At 41.0% G+C, this 19,226-nt stretch overlaps 3 protein-coding genes across 3 annotated transcripts; all 3 read right to left on the bottom strand.

Annotated features, from left to right (window-relative positions):
* Positions 1-37: 37 nt before the first annotated feature.
* LOC133896650 (fatty acyl-CoA reductase 1-like) lies at positions 38-5,738 on the bottom strand. Its single transcript, XM_062337252.1, has 7 exons — positions 5,578-5,738; positions 5,339-5,442; positions 2,772-2,971; positions 2,603-2,703; positions 2,031-2,388; positions 1,805-1,886; positions 38-922 (listed from the first exon to the last, which is right to left on the bottom strand). The coding sequence occupies exons 1-7, from the start codon at positions 5,666-5,668 to the stop codon at positions 368-370; spliced, it is 1,491 nt and encodes a 496-aa protein (XP_062193236.1). The 5' UTR covers positions 5,669-5,738; the 3' UTR covers positions 38-367.
* Positions 5,739-9,651: 3,913 nt separating this feature from the next.
* On the bottom strand, positions 9,652-12,074 carry LOC133897834 (histidine-containing phosphotransfer protein 2-like). Its single transcript, XM_062338661.1, has 6 exons — positions 11,803-12,074; positions 11,530-11,663; positions 11,336-11,404; positions 10,796-10,867; positions 10,507-10,579; positions 9,652-10,051 (listed from the first exon to the last, which is right to left on the bottom strand). The coding sequence occupies exons 1-6, from the start codon at positions 11,860-11,862 to the stop codon at positions 10,022-10,024; spliced, it is 438 nt and encodes a 145-aa protein (XP_062194645.1). The 5' UTR covers positions 11,863-12,074; the 3' UTR covers positions 9,652-10,021.
* A 2,832-nt stretch (positions 12,075-14,906) lies between these two features.
* On the bottom strand, positions 14,907-19,127 carry LOC133897920 (flagellar radial spoke protein 5-like). The gene is made up of 10 exons (XM_062338750.1): positions 19,110-19,127; positions 18,655-18,989; positions 16,809-16,893; positions 16,600-16,716; positions 16,235-16,299; positions 16,048-16,136; positions 15,878-15,957; positions 15,691-15,802; positions 15,491-15,610; positions 14,907-15,379 (listed from the first exon to the last, which is right to left on the bottom strand). Exons 2-10 carry the CDS (start codon positions 18,938-18,940, stop codon positions 15,197-15,199), a joined length of 1,137 nt encoding a protein of 378 aa, XP_062194734.1. The 5' UTR covers positions 18,941-18,989; positions 19,110-19,127; the 3' UTR covers positions 14,907-15,196.
* Positions 19,128-19,226: the final 99 nt, after the last annotated feature.

The following is a 19,226-nucleotide window of genomic DNA, read 5'->3' as shown; positions in this document are numbered from 1 at the left end:
TATCTTAATTATCAAGAAGCTAAGGGCAATCAACCGGTGTAAATTTCCCACGATCGATAATACAGTAACCTTGCTTATAAGTAATTCAGCAATGGTAATTGATAAGAACATTACAAATAATACTAATACTAGCAGTTTCTTTAATTTTGATCCCCGCTACCACAGAACGAACAAGATAGTGGACGTCGACGTCTATCAGCAGCACCAGCAGATTGCTACAAAATGTTACCGCTCCTCCAAGCTAATAAGCTAAGCTGCCGGGTCGGCTGGGCAGACCTTGATGTCATCACTCGATGCACGATCGGTGATTGAGGATGGATGGATGGATGGATATATAGTATATATGCACTCTCATTCGGATGCGTCGTCACTTGAGGACATACTTCACGACACCGGGGATGTGGATCTTGTAGAAGTAATCGTCCCAGTCGATGGACTTGGGGTCGAAGTTGAAGGCCACGCTGTCGTCCACCGCCATTGCCAGTCGAAGCTTCTCCATGTTGCCGTCGTCGAAGCATCCTTTGAAGAGCGCGAAGGGCCCGTAGAGGTCGACGAGTTGCATGACGAACTTGTACTTGCGGTTGAGGTCGTTGTAGAGCTGCGAGAAGAGGCCGCAGCAGAGCAGGTTGAGCAGATGCAGGAGCTCGAGCGGCAGCTTGTACTTGATGACCATGTAGAGGTGGAAGGCGGCGATGGTGCTGAAGAAGTGGACCTTGCAGGCGCGGACGGGCTCGCCCTTCTTCCCCACGCGCGGGTGCTCGCTGAAGTAGCGGAACGCCGTCCGGTACAGCACCGCGTACGGCGCCGGGTTCCGCAGCGAGGACGTCGCGTGGTACACCGCAGTCTGCTGCCCGCGCCGCTCCGGCGACGCGTGCGCCACCGTCGCGGCCATCATCGCGTTCACCACCATGTCCCCCGGGATCTGCATCATATCGTATGCATGCATGCACACCATATTGGATATTTGGATTGGTCATTCTGATTTCTGACGGAGTACCATAACCGTAGTATACTGAATGAAGAATGTATATACTCCCTCCGTTCAATAATATAATATGTATTTTATTTCGAAAAAATCAAACATTATAAATTTGATTTGACAATTACATGCATATTTAGTATACAAGATTTGCTTCAATAGATTTGTATTTCAAAATAATTTTAATATGATGTTATCTAATAAATAATACTACTCTCACAAATGAATGAGTTATTCTTTTCAATATAAAATAAATAAAAAGATAACAAAATTGTTTAATCTAATTTTTTAATCCTTGTACATAAATTTAAAATGACTTATATTTATAATCGGAGGGAGTATATATGAGTAGATCTACTACTACACAATTGTATTTATATTAAGCCATTTCATACGCATGCATGCAGAATTGAATTCGATCGACGTCGGCCACTTGAGTATGCATGCAGCTGGTTAGTTGCAGTATCATTAAATAGAGCGACATGTTAGTACTCATCTATGTGGCAACGAAATAATGAAATAATGAAGAGAGAAGAAAGTAGTTTCATCTAACTGAAACCACCTGACACTCTTTACTCTCTTGCATGTGTTACATATGAAAAAAAAAAACATTATAGAGAACTATTTCAACCATCAATTAAATACACTCTTGCTTATGTGACACTTTGGAAACACAAATACGAAACCTCCCATTAAGAGTAGTCTTAAATACATGCGCTGGCGTGCTTTGAAATGTGTGCGTCGACCTACTAGCTACCTACGTACGATACAGTACTAGCTAGCTAACTACTAGCTTAACAAGTAGAGTAGTATAAATTAAATTACCACGTCCATGGTGAAGTCGAGGTCAGCCAAGAAGCAGGAGAGGTTCTGCTTGGCGTACCCGATCAGGATGGCATCGATCGTCCTGCAGATTTTTGCAAAATCGAACACGCATTAATTTGTAATAAAAATAATCGATGCAAAGTATTGTTTATATAACTATATATCCTGATGCATATTAATTAATTGTGGCAAATTAAAAGAAGAAATGAATAAAATATATATGGACCTGGTCCCTTCGATCCATCCTGGCAAGGGGTCCTTGTGGATGCTGGTGATGATGCTGGGGCGCACGATGACGACGGGGATGTCGCCGCGGAGCTGCCCCAGCATCATCTCCCCCAGCGCCTTGGTGAACACGTACGTGTTGGGCCATCCGAACTCACGAGCCCTGGCGAGCCCAAGCTCTTTCATGGCCTTCCTCTCCTTCTTCTCCGAGCCGTCCTCCTCCTCCGCCAGCTGCTTCCTCGAGTCCCTTGCCATCCTCAGCTCCGCGTCGATGTCCAGCTGCGTGCCTGCCCTCAGGGTCTCGCCCTTCCCGAACGCTCTCTCCTGTACCAGCCCTTGCTTCTCCCCAACCACATAAGCTGCATGCATGCATGCAATTATATACACACATATTATTCCATGCATGCAGTTTAATTTCTACTCCAGCTAATTTCTTCACAAAGACTAATTAATTATAAGCTGGTAGTGCTAATGATGTCATGCATGATGATTATTGCTGTAAGAGTAGGAGTATGATCAGCAGGCACCTACTAGACTACTATATATTATATTCGATCATGACGATGACCGTACCTGTGGAAACATGGAGGATCACCTCCAGATTGGGGCACCTCTCAGCCAACTGGCACATATGCTTCACCCCCATCACATTCACATCCAGAGCCACATCGTACCTGCATTGGTTATACGTACATTGCAAATTAAGTCGATCATTCAATTCAAATATAATGGATCGGATTACCTCTCGTAGAAGTTGGTGGTCGCGGCTCCATTGACGATGACGTTGAGCTCTCGACTCATCTCTCTCAGCTGGGACCCCTCCACGCCGAAATTCTCATACATGATGTCTCCAGCCAACGGAACGATCTTCTCTTCCATGAAAGACTGGAAACCATTGCCGTGCTTCTCCCTCAGAAGCCCAAACAGCTCCTTCCCGATCACCTGTGCATGCAATGCAATTTCTTTCAGTAAATGCAGCTTATATCTACATATGCTCACATCATCTAGCTAGCTAGTAGGATCGATGCTACATATAAGCACATGCATGCATATATAACTGGTCCATGGCTGGTGATTAATAACATGTCTAATTCTTGTCTAGCAAAACTTCATGGCGTAGCAATTAGATTAGACTCCCTTGTTCGATCTGCAAATTCTGGTATGATAGGAATGTAGGATGCAGGATTCGACATCTAGTAAGGGGTCCCAAATGGAGAGAGATGCATGCATCCTAGAAAGTAGAAACTTGGCTTAGTAATGCATGGTTGTATTGGAAGATCTACAGGGTGTCCTATGATCTCTTGGGCAATTCTGATAAAGAATATGAACTCGTTGCAAAGGAATTTCTGTTAGGTCTCTGAAACCTGAAAATTGCCAGTGCAATGAATGTATAGAGAAGGACCACACTGTCACACTGAATAACCTTATACTGGTAATAAAATAGATGTAGTGAGCATAGAATTTTCGCTGCTATCAGGAACCCCAGTGAACTCTCTATCCCTATGCTCCTTCATACAGCAGAATACAGTCTTTTCGTTCACATAATATGGAATTTTTTAAAATTCTCTTACGACATTATTGTTTTGGAATTTCAGTACATTCAAGGTAAAAAAAAAAGTGTTACTGTCTGAAATAAGTGACCGCACGGACAAATTTTCTGGGTGGCACATGTCTGCCTTAGCTGTAACTTTCAGAAGTAAAGATACTATGTTCCAAGTTGTATCATATAATCATATTCCTCCCTTTGGATCTCCCTTAGAATTGAGTGCTAAATTTGGTGGTATGTTTTTTTTTAAGAAAAGTCAGAAATTTCATCAAAATAGCACAAATATTGCAATTTGCAAGCAACATATGAGCAAAAAAAGAAACTCCGAGATTGTGTCTTTGACAATGTACTGTGAATTTCATACATATTCACGGCATACCACTCGTTACTGTAATATTTTTTCTTCTAAAATACATAAAAAAGCTACACATCTTTGTATTAAGATAGGAGAAAGAATCAGAGATCCAAAGTATTAGTACAACAGGCCAAAAGGTCCCAAGTAGCCAGCAGGATGTAGATTACAAAAAGGTATTACAAAGAACTAGACTACTGAAGCCAAAGCCTCTAGGGACTTGTATGTATCTTCAGAATCCAGATGATGCAAAAGCAAACTACTCCAGTAATCTGAGAAGGAGCGAGATGATCCTGGCTGCCCCGGCACATGATTTCCCAGCATGCATCATGCTGCCCATTGAATTGGGCAGTACAAATGCTAGCTGAGGCAATATTACTCCTGACCAAACCTACCGTAGTACTAGTGTACTACTACTACTCTAATACTCTATGCAATAACTCCAAACAGCCTAAACATCTACTACTGGAGTATAACGTGCTGCTGCTGCAAATGGCTCTCAACTCTGAAGCATGCAATTTTCAGATTTGGTTGCTGCATACTGCTGTGGCACTTGCCTGGTTTCTCTTTTCTTTTTTTCTTTTTTTTTTGGAAACAACCTGGTTTCTCTTTTCTTTGCTTCATGCATGTTTTCAGTTCTAGGGTAATTTTCAGAATAAGGAGTCATTATATTGTGTGGTACAACCTGCGGATCGATGTACTTTGATAGTATATAGTTCTTATCAGATTTGGATGAACTGAAATGACACCTGAAGAAAGGAGAACACAGATTCATTTGTTGTGATGTACAGTTTGGCTACACCTTAAACCTTATGCTTGCAGCTTGGACAGATCAGGGCAGAATCAGCACCTATCATGAAGACTTATCTGAGTCTCAACTCTGAATAAGCAGCAGCAGCAGCATAAATGATTGTCAGTAGAATTTGTGTTCTTTTAGTACTAGTACTGTTTCTGTTTTTGCACCACAGTGCCACACATACGGTGGTCAACACCTCAACACTGCTACTAGTTTTTTTGTTTAATAAAAAACTACAGTTAGTAGCACTAAACGTGTTTGCATCAATAGTAGCATAGTTGCACTACGATGTAGCGATCCTCCCTTCGAAATCTCAGTTTCGAAAAAGATGTATAGATGGCGTTGTCGGATCGGAGTACCAACATGAGAAAGCTACAAGTCGAGCATCCACATGTGTGACCAAATATCTTATACCACAGAGTTTATAGTATAGTATTAGCTTGTAGTACAATATAAAGGAAAAAGAAAAGAATGAAACAAACAGAACAGCCGGCGCACACACAAAAATAAGGCAGCAACTCGCAGGTTTGTTTGCCTGAAGAATGTTTCAGGTTCTTTGCATGCATAATCAGAAGTGAATTAGAGCAGCTAGCATCCAGAGCACACATGACTCACCTCAGTCTCCACCCGTTGCTTGGCCGATGCTGCATCGGCTGCTCGCACCGGGAGATAGATCTTCTTGACGTCAGGCTGGACCCTCAGTATCTTCTCCACAAGTACTGCATGCACCAAGACAAGACAAAGCAAGAACAGGTAAAAACAATGCATGCAACAGCAAAAGTTTGCCGCAGGTTTTTCTTTTTCTTTAGCGAGCAGTGCAAGCTAGAGAGAATGAGAGATGCATGCATGCATACTCTTTCCAAGGAAGCCTGTTGAACCGGTGATCAAGATGCTCTTGTTCTTGAAGTACCCAGGGATCCTTCCTTCCTCCATTGCGGCAACCATCTTTTTGTGGTGTGCTTGTGTATGAGAGAGAGGGAGAGAGATGAGGGGGGGGGGGGGAGGAAGGAAGGGAGAAGGATGTGAGAGACACCAAAAGAGGCTCTTGAATGTGATATTTATACACAAGCTTGCCGGCCACCAAGGTAGCTACTAAGGGGTTTGAGTAACACGCAATGATATATAATTAGCGATGGTAACTAAGATGGACTCTGCAAGGGACAATGCAATGATATCACTGTCTGCAGCAGATGAGACGATTAATTAACAATTGAGAGTGAATTCTTTACTGCACAAAGACACCATTCGTCTTTAAGCTCTGTATAGTACCTTCACTTACAGAGGTGCATGCATGTATAATATATATAGCCGTGTGGGGAGGGAGGGGACAAGGAAGAACAGGCCAATTAATCGAGCTTGTTGCCATACGATTCAGAACAGAGAAATCCTAGCCCTAGTGCTTATATGCATAACTGAAGTTGTTAATAATTGTTCACAGACTAGTGATACTGAGTACTGAGACATAGCTAGCATGTAGTAGGATAGGACGAAGCAGATTTTTTTCTTTTCCCAGGAGGTAAAGAGAGAAAAGAAAAACAAGCAGATAAGAGACAAAACTAAAATCAGGTCAAATTAGATGAACACACTATATTGTTTCATGGATAATGCAGCACGATCCATAGTTCCATACGTGCTGTTTGGTGAGCTAATACAACTATACAATGGTAACCTCAACGAAAATGCCATGCTTGAAAATATATTTTATATGGCGAGTCATTAACAGGTAGGTGAACAAGAACAAATATAGGTGTAGTTCCTGTAAACTGAAGGAGCAGGGGGCTGTTTGGTTAGTTGCCGCAGTTGACCACACCTTAGAGGCAGCTAAACTTCACCGGTTGAGGCAAGTGTTTGTTTAGCTGCTATAATTAACGTGTCAAACTTTTTCTCTGACTGGACCTATTTGTCATAGTCTAGTTTTGTTGCCAAAATTTACTATAACTGTGTCGCGTGTTTTATCTGCCACAAAAACTGTGGCGCGCCATTGTGGCACAAAAGTGTGCTAAGATGTGCTAAGATATAGCCATCAACCAAACAGACCCCTAGAGCTTTGCTTCAACAAGAACTGCATCTACTAGCTAGTATAGTATTAGAGTAGACAACACGTACGGCATTTCTTGGGCAAAAATCCAAAATTAGACAATATATGCGACCGTATTTACCGAAATAGACAACATGTTAGCGTATTTACAATTTTAGCATCCGTATTCAGCACACCGTGTGTCGAATATAGCACTATAGCTCATATTCGGCACACGGTGTGCCGAAAATAACACTGTAGCACTATTTTCGGCACACCGTGTGCCGAAAATGGACTGTAGCACAGTATTTTGGCACACCGTGTGCCGAATATGGACTATAGCACCGTATTTCGGCACACCGTGTGCCGAAATACGGTGCTACAGTCCATTTTCGGCACACCACGCTCCGAAAATGAACAGTACCACGCGTGAAACAATAACAGCAGTGCGTTTGAATTTCGCTTTTACTCTTTTTCAAAACGGTGGTCTTCTGTTACTCAAAAATGTTAAAACTTTTTTTACATATTTCATAATCCATGTGCAACCCATTTTAATTGGATTCATCGAAAAATTCTTTGTATATTTAAAATTAAAATTCTTCAAAAAAGACTACTTTTATAACTTGTAATAATTTTTAGTGTCTCAAATAAATTCCCAAAAATCTAGAAAAATTCACTAATATTCTTATTATGTGATGAAATAATTTTCAAAATTATTTTCAGCCCTATTTTATATGATGAAAAAGTGAGTTCTTTTGTAATGCTTTATTTATATGTATTTTTATCATTTCATGTAAATGAAGCATTACAAAGTAACTCATTTTTTCATCATATAAACTAGAGCTGAAAATAATTAATATAATAAGAATATTAGTGAATTTTTCTAGATTTTTGGGAATTTATTTGAGACACTAAAAATTATTACAAGTTATAAAAGTAGTCTTTTTTGAATAATTTTAGTTTTAAATATACAATGGATTTTTCAGTGAATCCAATTAAAATGGGTTGCACATGGATTATGAAATATGTAAAAAAAGTTTTAACATTTTTGGAGTAACAGAAGACCACCGTTTAAAAAAAAAAGGAAAAACGAAATTCAAACGCACTGGTGTTACTGTTCACGCGCGGTACTGTTCATTTTCGGAGTGTGGTGTGAAAAAATGGACTGTAGCACCGTATTTCGGCACACCGTGTGCCGAAATACGGTGCTACAGTCCATATTCGGCACACCGTGTGCCGAAATACTGTGCTACAGTCATTTTCGGCACACGGTGTGCCGAAAATGGTGCTACAGTGTTATTTTCGGCACACCGTATGCCGAATATGAGCTACAGTGCTATATTCGACACACGGTGTACCGAATACGGATGCTAAAATTGTAAATACGCTAACATGTTATCTATTTCGGTAAATACGGTCGCGTATATTGTCTAATTTTGGATTTTTGCCCATTTCTTGCCGAATCCAAATGTATGAGAGGAGCATTTGTATACTGTAATTACGGCTGATCTAACAAGGTATAGTACTCTCCTGTATTAATTAATAATTAGCTTAAGTATGATATATACGAACTTAAAGTGGCCGGATCGATGGCCGGAGTTAGCTGCAATGTAACTCTTTCAATGCCTTGATCCCTTCCCTTGGGGAACGGTTTCGTTTGCATCTTTTAGATGCAATGCAGGACAGATCTGCTCTTTTAGATGCAAACCACACTTTTAAGCCTCCTTTGGATTGTAGGATTTTCATAGAAACTTTGGAGGATTCTCAGATATGTAAATTTTAATAATAAACCTGTTTGATTTGAAGGTGTATGTATCCCTGTCAGATCAGATGCCAGTTTTGTAGTCTGATCGCTTATCTATGGGAAAAAAAAAAAGGTGGTGGCACCAAGATGAATTGATAGGTTTTTTTATTGCTTATTAGGGCATCTTCAGCAGTTACTTAAATTTTTATTCTTAAAAACACTATTACAACATCCCCTATCACTATTACAGCCTTCCTTACTTTTTCATCTCCAGCAGCTAACCTATTTTATAACTTCTACTCTTTTTTCTCCCTCCGGCCCTGCTGTCAGCCTCTAAACAGTACAGCTACAGTACAGACGGTGTCTTCCCTAACAGTGTTGCTACACCACTGCTACAGTGTACGGATGCTACAGTAACTCCACAGGTTTGCAAGTCCCTCCTCCCTCAGTACTGTAGAAGCACTGTACCGCTAAGTACCGATTCTGCCGGAGATGCTACAGTACGTGAAAAGTGCGCAAAATACTGTACCACCCGAATCTTGAAATTTACTTCCTCTATTGGAGATGGTCTTACTCAAGCTAGGCTCAATATTCAAGAGGAGTAACTAGCTAAATGTGGATGAAAGAGAATGAATCCAAATCCATCCATGTCTGTATGTGTATCATCGGCATCGGATCGGAGTATCATGTTGCAGCAACCAACCAAGACCAACCAATGCAAGCTGCAGCTCAGCTAACATGTGTCACCTCCATTAATCCATGGAGATAGATCTACACTCCACCTTGCATTTGCACTCATATTGCGGATAGGGGCGGACCCAGTCCAAAAAATGAGAGAGGCGTAACAGTGATTGAGCATTTACAACTTCACGAAAAAAGTGCTAAATCCACTGAAAAACAGGAATTTGAGCGGTACATGTACCCTCACTCGCTCTATGCTGGGTGCGCCCATGATTGCGGATTTGAGATCTTCCTGCCGGTTGTCCAATTTATGGGCCTGCCTGCCTGCCTGCCTTGCAAGCCCAACCCGTCGAGAAAATGAACAGCCGAATCCAATGAACACGAGATCCCCCACTTCAAACTAGTACCAACTTCTCTGCAAGATTAGTGGTATCCCAACTAGATGAAAATAAATCCATCTAGTGGAGATCAGAGCGACATTCTGAAGATTCCAGACCCATCACATTCACATAACAGACAGCTCAACTCAGACAGCACGATACAATTTCACACAAACGCAGGTCTATAAAAGCCAGAAATTAACACGCTAACTGAGTTACCACGCAACCAGTAAAAGTTTGCATACATGATGTCAGCTAGCCCATCAAACACCAACAGGTAAAGTACCACAGACACAACGCTAGACAATCGTTTTTTTGCCACAAACTATTACAGGCTGTGAGCCAAAGTTTGAGCATGAAATCTCATGTCAATGACTTTGCACACATTCCAAGTCGGGAACCCATCCAACATGCTACATCTTGAAAGATACACTTGTCATGTGAGATCACATGCACCCATGCTCCCTTTGCTTCAATTATTGTTGGGCCTGGATTTGCTGCTCAAGCTGCATCAAAAGATGAATGAAAGGTCAGTAATGAAGAGAAAACATGCAACAACAAACACCCATATATGTTACATAATTTTGCAAATCAAACAGCCAATGCAAACATTCACTGTTGGTTGTTATCTTATTGAGATACTTGCAGAAGTTTGACTTAAGCTGGGAAACCAAACACATTTCGCTGCTTGGCACTGCCCCCATAAATTTGTCTAAGCATGACGGCATGAACAGAAAATGAACAAAGAAACATTCACCAGCCAAGTAAAGTTCTAAGAGAACTCCAAAAGATAAAAGTAATTGCTTCAGAAACCAAACAGTTCTTCTGGACAGACTTTGATAAGCAACAGGAACAGGTTTATTCTTGCTACCTTATACAACATACAATCCATCTTTAAATATGGTAGTTACCAATCACTAAAAAAAAAGTCAAAAGTCAGGGTAAGCAGATAGGGTAGTACCTGAAGCATAGTCTGGAACTTATTGCGCACATCATAGAACTCATTTCTCACAACAGCCAATGCCATAATGCACCTGAAATCATGCAAGAATTGACATGTTCACTTATCGGAGCTACTAGACAGTTTTTATTTTATTTTATCGGAGCTACTAGCTGACATAAGCTAAATGTAGAACCATGCAAGATAAGGTCAGCTGGCAGGCTCAGGTACATGCATTAAAATTGAAACAACGCAGAGAATGGGGCCTAATCATGGTACGACATCTATCCATGAGTTACAGAGTACTGACCCGTCTCTGTTTCTATCCTGACATAACTGACGAAACTGCATGCAAGTGAACTTCACTTTCTGAGCACCAACACTGAAACAAGAAAACAAAAGCCAATCAGATAAACTCATCAAACTGATTCGATTACAAGGATTTTAAACAGCATCAAATCTATCACGCCCTGCTTCAGAAGCCACCATTGAACAACATGACATATGTTTTAACCCACGACTAGTCATCATTCAACTCTGCAGAATGTTGACACACATATAGGGGTAATAAGCATGGTTGACAATACCGTGGTCATAAGCGTGATCTATGGAATACAGCAAACAGGATGCTCGTAATTTTTCCATTTATCATAAGTACAAGTAAATGGACAACTACTCCCAGTTGTTGCTGAAGACGAGGCTCTGGGCTTGATCAGTAGAGAACAGAGTTTTGATATTTGATCCAATGATACATGAACCAATCTACATCAAAGGTTAATCGAACACACTAACACCTGCCACGCCGTGGGTACACCTGAAAACAAAGCCGAGATCAGAAATGGGTGATCACCTGGCGCTGCTCCCCTTGAGCTGATGCACGTAGGCGTCCACCTTATCGAAGTCCACGATGGGCTGCTCCCTGCACAGATTTCAAATTCCATAGCAGGCCAAATGAATTGATGCTCCATAGTAGCTGTAGCACACAAGAGAGAGCAATCGCCATCAACAACAACAACAATACTACAAGGAAGAAGCAACGCGTACAATAGGGCGGCGAGCTCGGAGATGATCCTGTTGGCGTCGTCGCAGAAGAGGGTGACGACCTCGGCGACGAAGCCCGGCGTGCTCCCGTCTTCCTGCAGCATCTGCAGCTGCTGGAACTGCTCGTCCACCAAGCCCTACAACCGCACCAAAGGCGCAGACTTTTTTTAATTTTTTTAGAGCGAGAGAGAGAGAGAGAGCAAAATTCAGTAAATCCTCCGCCTCCAGAACCCCCAATCCTCCGCCAGCAACTGAACGATGACAAGTCAAACTCACCGAGGCGAACATGGAGGCGAGGAGCGCGTTGAGCTGCTCCCTCAGCGCGGCGGCGGCCATGGCAGCTTGAGGAGGCGGTGGCGTAGGAAGGAGGCAGAGTTAAATCCGATCCAAGGAGAGGCGGCCGCGATAGGGACGGGGGAATCTGGTACTTATATACGCGCGCGCCGGTGAGGAGTGAGGGGGAATGGATTCCCCAAGTTGTGGCCACGGCGAGCCCGCCACTGCCGCCGGTGATGCTTTCCTTCTCCTTTGCTCCTTTCCTTTTCATTTCCCTTTTTCCAGGGCCTTTTTTTAAGGACCGTCGATTCGGTGGACCAGTACACGTGTACGGCTATCGTGGCTCAAAAAAAAACCGTTGGATGATTTTCCATTTGTCGATTTTGTGTGAATTCGATGGTTCCATTTCCATGTTTGGACTGGCTTCTTTTGCTTCAGATAACAAAGGTAGTTTTCCATTTGCAAAAATTGCAGCAAAAAAGTTATTGGAAAAAATTGCATATTTTAATATCATTGCGTCCTGTAACTTAAGATTTGCCATAGAAATATGATCCGTGATATAACGATGAAATATATTTATCATTTAATTTAAAACTTGTTGTAGAAACCATGATCCACGGTATGCCAACGGAACATTTTTATGTTGTAGTTTAAGATTTGTTGTAAAAAAAACTTGATCTATGATATGCCAACAAAACACTTTTAACTCGTATATTATGATTTGTCGGAAAAAAAATAATATGCAATTGGCAGCTCAACATTTTTATTATGTAGTTTATTATTCACCATAAAAATTTTATCTGCACATTGCTAGTGAATCATACTTATTTCATAGTTTAATAATTACGATAGAAACACATCTTATACAATATGCCATCGAAACATCTTTAACCATAGTTTATGATATACCAAAAAAAACTTGATATGCAATTGCCAGTGAAACATTTTCATTTCGTAGTTTATGATTTACCATAAATTCTTGATCTATAATTTGCTAACAAATCATGCCTATTTCGTAGTTTAAGAGTTGTCACATCATAGGCAATATACCGGTGAAACATCTTTAACCGTAGTCAATGGTTTGCCTAAATAAACTTGATATGCAATTGCCAGTGAAATGTTCTCATTCTGTATTTTATGATACGAGGGGTTGATGGGATGGCCTGACTAAGTTTTTTGCTTGTCGGGTGTTTAGTTTGGTAGACCAGACAAACAGGGTCATCCGAATATTCCTTCAGATGTTGAAATGAGCCGATCTAAAAAAAGCTGGAGGAGGTCATCCAGTTCCTGCTCGCTAGCAAGAGAGGTTGTTGTGTGTACGTGTGTTTATATTTTTTTATTTAACTCTCGATTTTATCTGAAAATATCAGAGTTCTCTAAAAAATCTAAGTATTTTTATGAGCAATAGAGCTCACTAGTAACCAGTTTTAAATGGTCTAATCAAAAAGCATGAGCCAATATTTAATTAAAATTCTTCAAAGAAGTATACTTTTATAACTTATAGTAATTTTTAATGTCTCAAATAAATTCTAAAAAATCTAGAAAAAATATTAGTATTCTTCTCATGTGATGTACTAATTTATAAAAATATTTTCAACCCTAGGCTATTTGGTGAAAAAATGAGTTCTTTTGTAAAGCTCCATTTATATGCATTGTTATCATTTCATGTGATATTTTATTTTTAATTCAATTTGAATTAAATATATTCAAACATGAACAAATTCATCCAAATACTTATGGAATGCACATAAATATGAATGGATCATCATATCCACTCTAATCTCAATAACCAAACAGAAAACTGACTCATCCTATCTACTCTAATTTCACTAATCAAACAGAAAACTAGATCATCCTATCCATCCAATCAAACAAAAATTGAAATCATCGCATCATGAAAAACAGAGATAGCCCTATCCCATCAAACTTTGTGCTCCAACCAAATGCTACCTAAGATTGCCATAAAAAAACACATGATCTGCAATATGCTAGCACAATATGTTTAACCTGTAGTTTAAGATTTGCCTAAAAAACTTTAACTTGATGTGCAATTGCCAGCAAAATATTTTTATTCCGTAGTTTATAATTTGCCGCAAAAACTTGATCTGCAATTTGCCTGTGAATCATGTTATCCCGTAATTTAAGATTTGTGGTAAAAACACATGATATGCAATATGCCAACGAAACATTTTTAAACCGTAGTTTAAGATTTGCCTTAAAAAACTTGATATGAAATTGCCAGCAAAATATCTTTATTTTGTAGTTTATGGTTTGCCGTAAAAACTTGATATACAATTTGCCAGTAAATTATGCTATCCTGTAGTTTAAGATTCACCGTAAAAACACATGATCTACAATATGCCAGCAAAACAAATCTATCCCACATTTTAAGATTTTCCATAGATCCTTGAGCTGCAATATGCCAGTGAATCATGCTTATCCCTAGTTTAAAATTTACGAGAAGAAAAACATGATATGCAATTGCCAAGGAAACATGTTTATCCTGGAGTTTAAGATTTGCCCTAAAAAAACTTGATCTGCAATATGCCAGTGAAACACGTTTGTCCCCTAGCTGACGGACTTAAGGTTTGCCATAATAAACTTTGATCTACAATATGCCAGGAACACATGTTTATATTGGGTTCATCTTCCGCGGTTTTCCTCTATTGTCAACAATTTTTTGCATGAAAACATAAGCGAAATTGAAAAAACAAAGCAAAACAAAAGCGTGGTCCGAAGTTGATTAAGATGCTCTACAACAGCTGGATAAGATGTCACAATCTTCCATTTAAGTATGCTGTGTGATGGGACAGTTTGTTCAAGATCCGGATATGCTTGCTCGGGAGATGTTTTTCACGTTCGTTGTGGCCGCAGGGGCGCTTTCGGTGAGGCTCTTATTCTGCATGTCTCTCTGTCTGCCTCCACAGCTTTGGAACCTTCGCATGTCAAGAACTGTTGCTCCTCCTCTGTTTAAACGAGGGGCACACAAGCTTCAGCACATGTTGGGATGTCCTCAGAATTCCAGTCATTCATCACATGATTGGTGCATGTCGGGTGCAGTTTTACCAGACGGTCAAAAAAACATAAGCAATTGATTAGTCCAGTTGAGAAGGTAACATCTGATATCCTTGTATAATTGCATAGTAGGTCTAATCAGTACTCGCTAAACACGGCTACGAAGGAATTACCACAGTAGGCACCAGTATCGTTGTGTATGTACATTACAGTTTTACAACTGGGGCTTCCTCTGTGGAGGTTACACGGTGGCACTAGAACAATAGTTCATTCAGATATAGGCTTGCCTCTTGCTACACTTAGAGCAAAACAGCTGCAAATTCAGAGCTATAGAAAATTGGGCACAGGAAATAGGAGCGCAGCAGCACCCTGAACGAAACTAAGCTCTGTATTCGTCGCCACAATCACCGATAATATCCATCAAATTTCTGCCCTTCTTCGATGCTTCAGTGATGCTGTTCATGTCCTCTTCATCCAATTCAAGTGAGAATATGGCGTTGGTGTCTTTAATGTGTTCAGAGAGTCCCAATCTCACGCCCACCATGGAACCTGCAACGGATGTCTGCTCCCAAACGAAATAACGTAATAAAAAAGGTCATGATTTGCGGCAATACTATGGATAAAGACATGACAAATCTCGAAGCCAATTTGATGAAGATGCAAAAGAGGATACCTGGTTCAGTATGTATCTCACAGCAACAGTTGCGATAGAAACACCGTGTTTCAGGGACACCTTCTTTAACGTTTGAAGCAAAGCCTGGAATAGGCTCCAGCCACCCCAAGCATCGACCATCTGTCACAGCCTCAAGAATGAGAATGGCACGAAACGGAAAGCGGGCTAAAAGTTCAACCACAGTAATACAAGGTGCTCACCCTCTTATACTTCTGCAAGGATGGGGTATTTAGTGGAGGTCCAGCAAAAGGTATTGACACATTGGTGTCAAGAAACTTTTCAGACAAAAGACCACCCATAACTGTCCCATACCTGCATCAAGGATAATGGGTTTAGAGTATGTTCTACTAAGTGAGGGAGACAGAGGGACGGAGGGAGGGAGCAGACGTTATCAGTTTAACTCCAGTAAGCTGGCAAAGCTCTGCCATTCTTTGCTGCGGGCGCATATCAACAATAGAATGTTGAACCTGACAATAGAAACATCTCTCATTTGTCTGCGGACCATACAATAATAGACAAAAGGCAAATCCGCCATAAAGAGGTATGGAGAAATATACCTGGTTGCTGACAACTGGGATTCCATTTTCGAGAATTATTTGCAGTCTGTTTGTATCGAAGTTCGTCAGAGCTACAGTCCTTATCTTGCCTTCAGAATTTTTGGAACAAAAAGGCGTGATGTAAGAATTCATTCATACTGAAAAGTCATGAGTGTAAAAGATAAGTTCTACAATCTCGTAATATTACCTTCCTCCTTCAGGTCTGTGATATGCTTTAGTGCGTCCAGATATCCAGGATTTGAGTAATCCCACCTATTTTTGGATATAAGGTCAGCAAAATTACCAGTTGTTGCAGTGGTTATATTATTAAAGTTATAAAAAGTCCCTGCATCTGTCAAGGAATACCCACAGAATCAGTGTATCACAGGTTTAAAACAAAGTGCAAGTATACTAAACTGTGCTATAAAATCATGCAAGGAAGTTAATTATTGATCATCAACAGACCCATTTCCAAATTCCAGCAATGGTTTCTATTGAGCATCGAAGATGGCATGCTCACCAAATGGCACCCAAATATTATGATAACTTATGAGTAAAGTCGCACAAACATACCAATGGAACTGCAGCATGTCCAAGGCAGCAACATCCATCCTCTTCCTAGATCTGTTGATATTATCCTCAACATATTTTCTTGTCATCTTAACGGGAGGCGGTACCCACTTAGTAAGCCTGCAGAGGTAAGTCAGAAATAAGTAGAGACAGCAGAAAATAGCTAAGATGCATCTAATTTGCATAGAGATCGTGACAAATTGCTCACTCACCCCTTGATTTCTTCGAGCAACTCAGGTGGGCGCTCCCGCCTGACTCTATTGATGAAAATGCCATACAAATCCTCTGCCGGCCCATCTGTCAGGACAACAATTACGTCAGTATCAAACTGAAAACATGTTTTGGGCTCCTAGATTGTATGTGAGGATAAAAAACATGATTCAGCCTACTGAAAAAAAAAAAACTAATCAGGTGTCAAGCCCGGTTTTTCAAAAGAATAACCAGGTGCATTTCATATGTATGTCGGGACCAGTTTCTATCATACAAAATAAATTCTATTTAAACTTTGATTTTTTTTAAAAAGCTTTCAAATTTCAGAAAAAAAATTATTTTATTGTTTTAAAATGCTCACAACCCAAAATAGGAATTTTGGGGTGTGACAAACTATCCCCCTTAAAAGAAATCTCGCCCGAGATTTGGATGGACTAGAGAGAGATTAGAAGGAAGAGCATGTGGCCTTAGGGTTTGTCTTGCGACTCAGCTACCCTCTTTAAAAGTTTATTTGCTAAGAAAACACTACACAACATTTACTATCTTGTTATGTACAAGGATGGGCTTTCACTCACTAAACAAAATAGAATCTAAGTGAGTGGAGTATATTAAGCGTTAAGGAGAATCTTCAGCGTCGAATCTTCATGTTCAGCGGCGACGAACCTTCATGTTCAGCGGCGACGAACCTTCATCTTCAGCGGCAGGGGTTTCAAACGTCCACTCTAACTAGGGTCACGTTCCTACAGTTGACATATAACTCTGATACCACTTGTCACGTCCGGTTTTTCAAAAGAATAACCAGGTGCATTCCACATGTATGCAGGATCAATTTCATCATACAAAACAAATTCTATTTAAACTTTGATTTTTTTTGAAAAAGCTTTCAAAATTCAGAAAAATTTTTATTTTATTGTTTTAAAATGCTCACAACCCAAAATAGTAATTTTGAGGTGTGACAAACTACCCCCTTAAAAGAAATCTCGCCCGAGATTTGGATGAACTAGAGAGAGATTAGAAGGAAGAACATGTGGCCTTATGGTTTGTCTTGTGACTCAGCTACCCTCCTTAAAAGTTTATTTGCTAAGAGAACACCACACAACATTTACTATCTTGTTATGCACAAGGATGGGCCTTCACTCACTAAACAAAATGGAACCTAAGTGAGTGGAGTATATTAAGCGTTAAGGAGAATCTTCAGCGTCGAATCTTCATGTTCAGCGGCGACGAACCTTCATCTTCAGCCGTAGGGGTTTCAAACGTCCATTCTAACTAGCATCACGTTCTTACAGTCGATGTACAACTCTGATACCACTTGTCACGTCCGGTTTTTAAAAAAAATAACCAGGTACATTCCACATGTATACTAGGATCAGTTTCATCATACAAAACAAATTCTATTTAAATTTTGATTTTTTTTGAAAAACTTTCAAATTTCAAAAAAAGTATTTTATTGTTTTAAAATGTTCATAACCCAAAATAAGAATTTTGGGGTGTGACATCAGGGCTGCTGCAGTTCAGTTCCCATCTAATATCTAATGAGAGTCAATACTTTAACACTCGTTAATTGCAGCTCAAAGAAGTAGATAAGCAGGATCTATTTTTGAGACGTATGAACAGGACCAATGAACACACTGGTTGAAACAAAATAGTTTCTCAATGTGAGATTAACAGTTTCAGCTACGTGCAGCGCTTGCGCATCAACAAGCAACACTCAAATGCATCAACGAATGTAATAGCACTAGATATACTACCATTTAGCCAGAGAAAACATGAGCAAACGGACGCACACAATGTGTAGCAGACAGCGCGGCGCAGCGAGATAGGTAGGTTGAGGGAAAGGGCAAGTACAGTGGTCGGCCATGTCGAAGGTGGAGAGTCCGGCGTCGGCGTACGCGAGCATGGCGTCGGCGGCGGCGTCGCGGTCGATGCGCCCCCACCCTCCGCTCGTCTGCCACATGCCGTTGAGCACCCGGCATATCGGAAGGGAGTCCCCGCGGTTGCTGACGGTCGTCACCCTCGCTGAGCCCGCGGTGACCGTCTCCGTCGCGGCGCCGCTCGAGCACCTCGAGGGCCTCAGCCGACGGGGGACGGGAGGCGGCCGCGGCGAGAGGGTGCGCGCTGCGGAGGGCGTCATGTGCGAGCGACAGAGAGGCGGAGAAGAGATAAGGCTGGCGTTACTGGCCCTTGGAAAAAGAAAATTTTCGCTGGTTTACTCTAGTGATGATTCATTCAATCGAATTTCGCAAAAACTCTGTCAAAAATCAACTTTTCTCGATTCCGTTTTTGGAGACGGCAGCAGGTACCTGTTTCGGGTTCGTCCCAGATGTTCTCTGCCAGCAGCTCCCCACACCCACAGTGCCCCGACCTGAACACGCCGTCCAGCATCCGGCGAGTTGCTGCCTGCGCCGGCTCCACCATAA

The sequence above is a fragment of the Phragmites australis genome, chromosome 17, assembly GCF_958298935.1.
Source record: "Phragmites australis chromosome 17, lpPhrAust1.1, whole genome shotgun sequence".
NCBI classification, from domain to species: Eukaryota; Viridiplantae; Streptophyta; class Magnoliopsida; order Poales; family Poaceae; genus Phragmites; species Phragmites australis.
The sequence above is the reverse complement of the archived record's forward strand: the minus strand, read 5'-3'. Positions and strand labels throughout refer to the sequence as shown.

What these genes read in the sequence shown, in the direction of transcription:
- LOC133897920 (XM_062338750.1), bottom strand. Translation starts at nt 18,940, where the DNA reads ATGACGCCCTCCGCAGCGCGCACCCTCTCGCCGCGGCCGCCTCCCGTC. An exon ending in TTGCTCGAAGAAATCAAGGG is followed by an intron (nt 16,717 to 16,808) that starts GTGAGTGAGCAA and finishes TTACCTCTGCAG; the next exon opens with GCTTACTAAGTGGGTACCGC. An exon ending in TGAGATACATACTGAACCAG is followed by an intron (nt 15,380 to 15,490) that starts GTATCCTCTTTT and finishes GTTTGGGAGCAG; the next exon opens with ACATCCGTTGCAGGTTCCAT.
- LOC133897834 (XM_062338661.1), bottom strand. Translation starts at nt 11,862, where the DNA reads ATGGCCGCCGCCGCGCTGAGGGAGCAGCTCAACGCGCTCCTCGCCTCC. An exon ending in TCGCCTCCATGTTCGCCTCG is followed by an intron (nt 11,664 to 11,802) that starts GTGAGTTTGACT and finishes GTGCGGTTGTAG; the next exon opens with GGCTTGGTGGACGAGCAGTT. An exon ending in CAGGATAGAAACAGAGACGG is followed by an intron (nt 10,580 to 10,795) that starts GTCAGTACTCTG and finishes GCATGATTTCAG; the next exon opens with GTGCATTATGGCATTGGCTG.
- LOC133896650 (XM_062337252.1), bottom strand. Translation starts at nt 5,668, where the DNA reads ATGGTTGCCGCAATGGAGGAAGGAAGGATCCCTGGGTACTTCAAGAAC. An exon ending in AGCAACGGGTGGAGACTGAG is followed by an intron (nt 2,972 to 5,338) that starts GTGAGTCATGTG and finishes TTGCATGCACAG; the next exon opens with GTGATCGGGAAGGAGCTGTT. An exon ending in ACCACCAACTTCTACGAGAG is followed by an intron (nt 2,704 to 2,771) that starts GTAATCCGATCC and finishes TAACCAATGCAG; the next exon opens with GTACGATGTGGCTCTGGATG.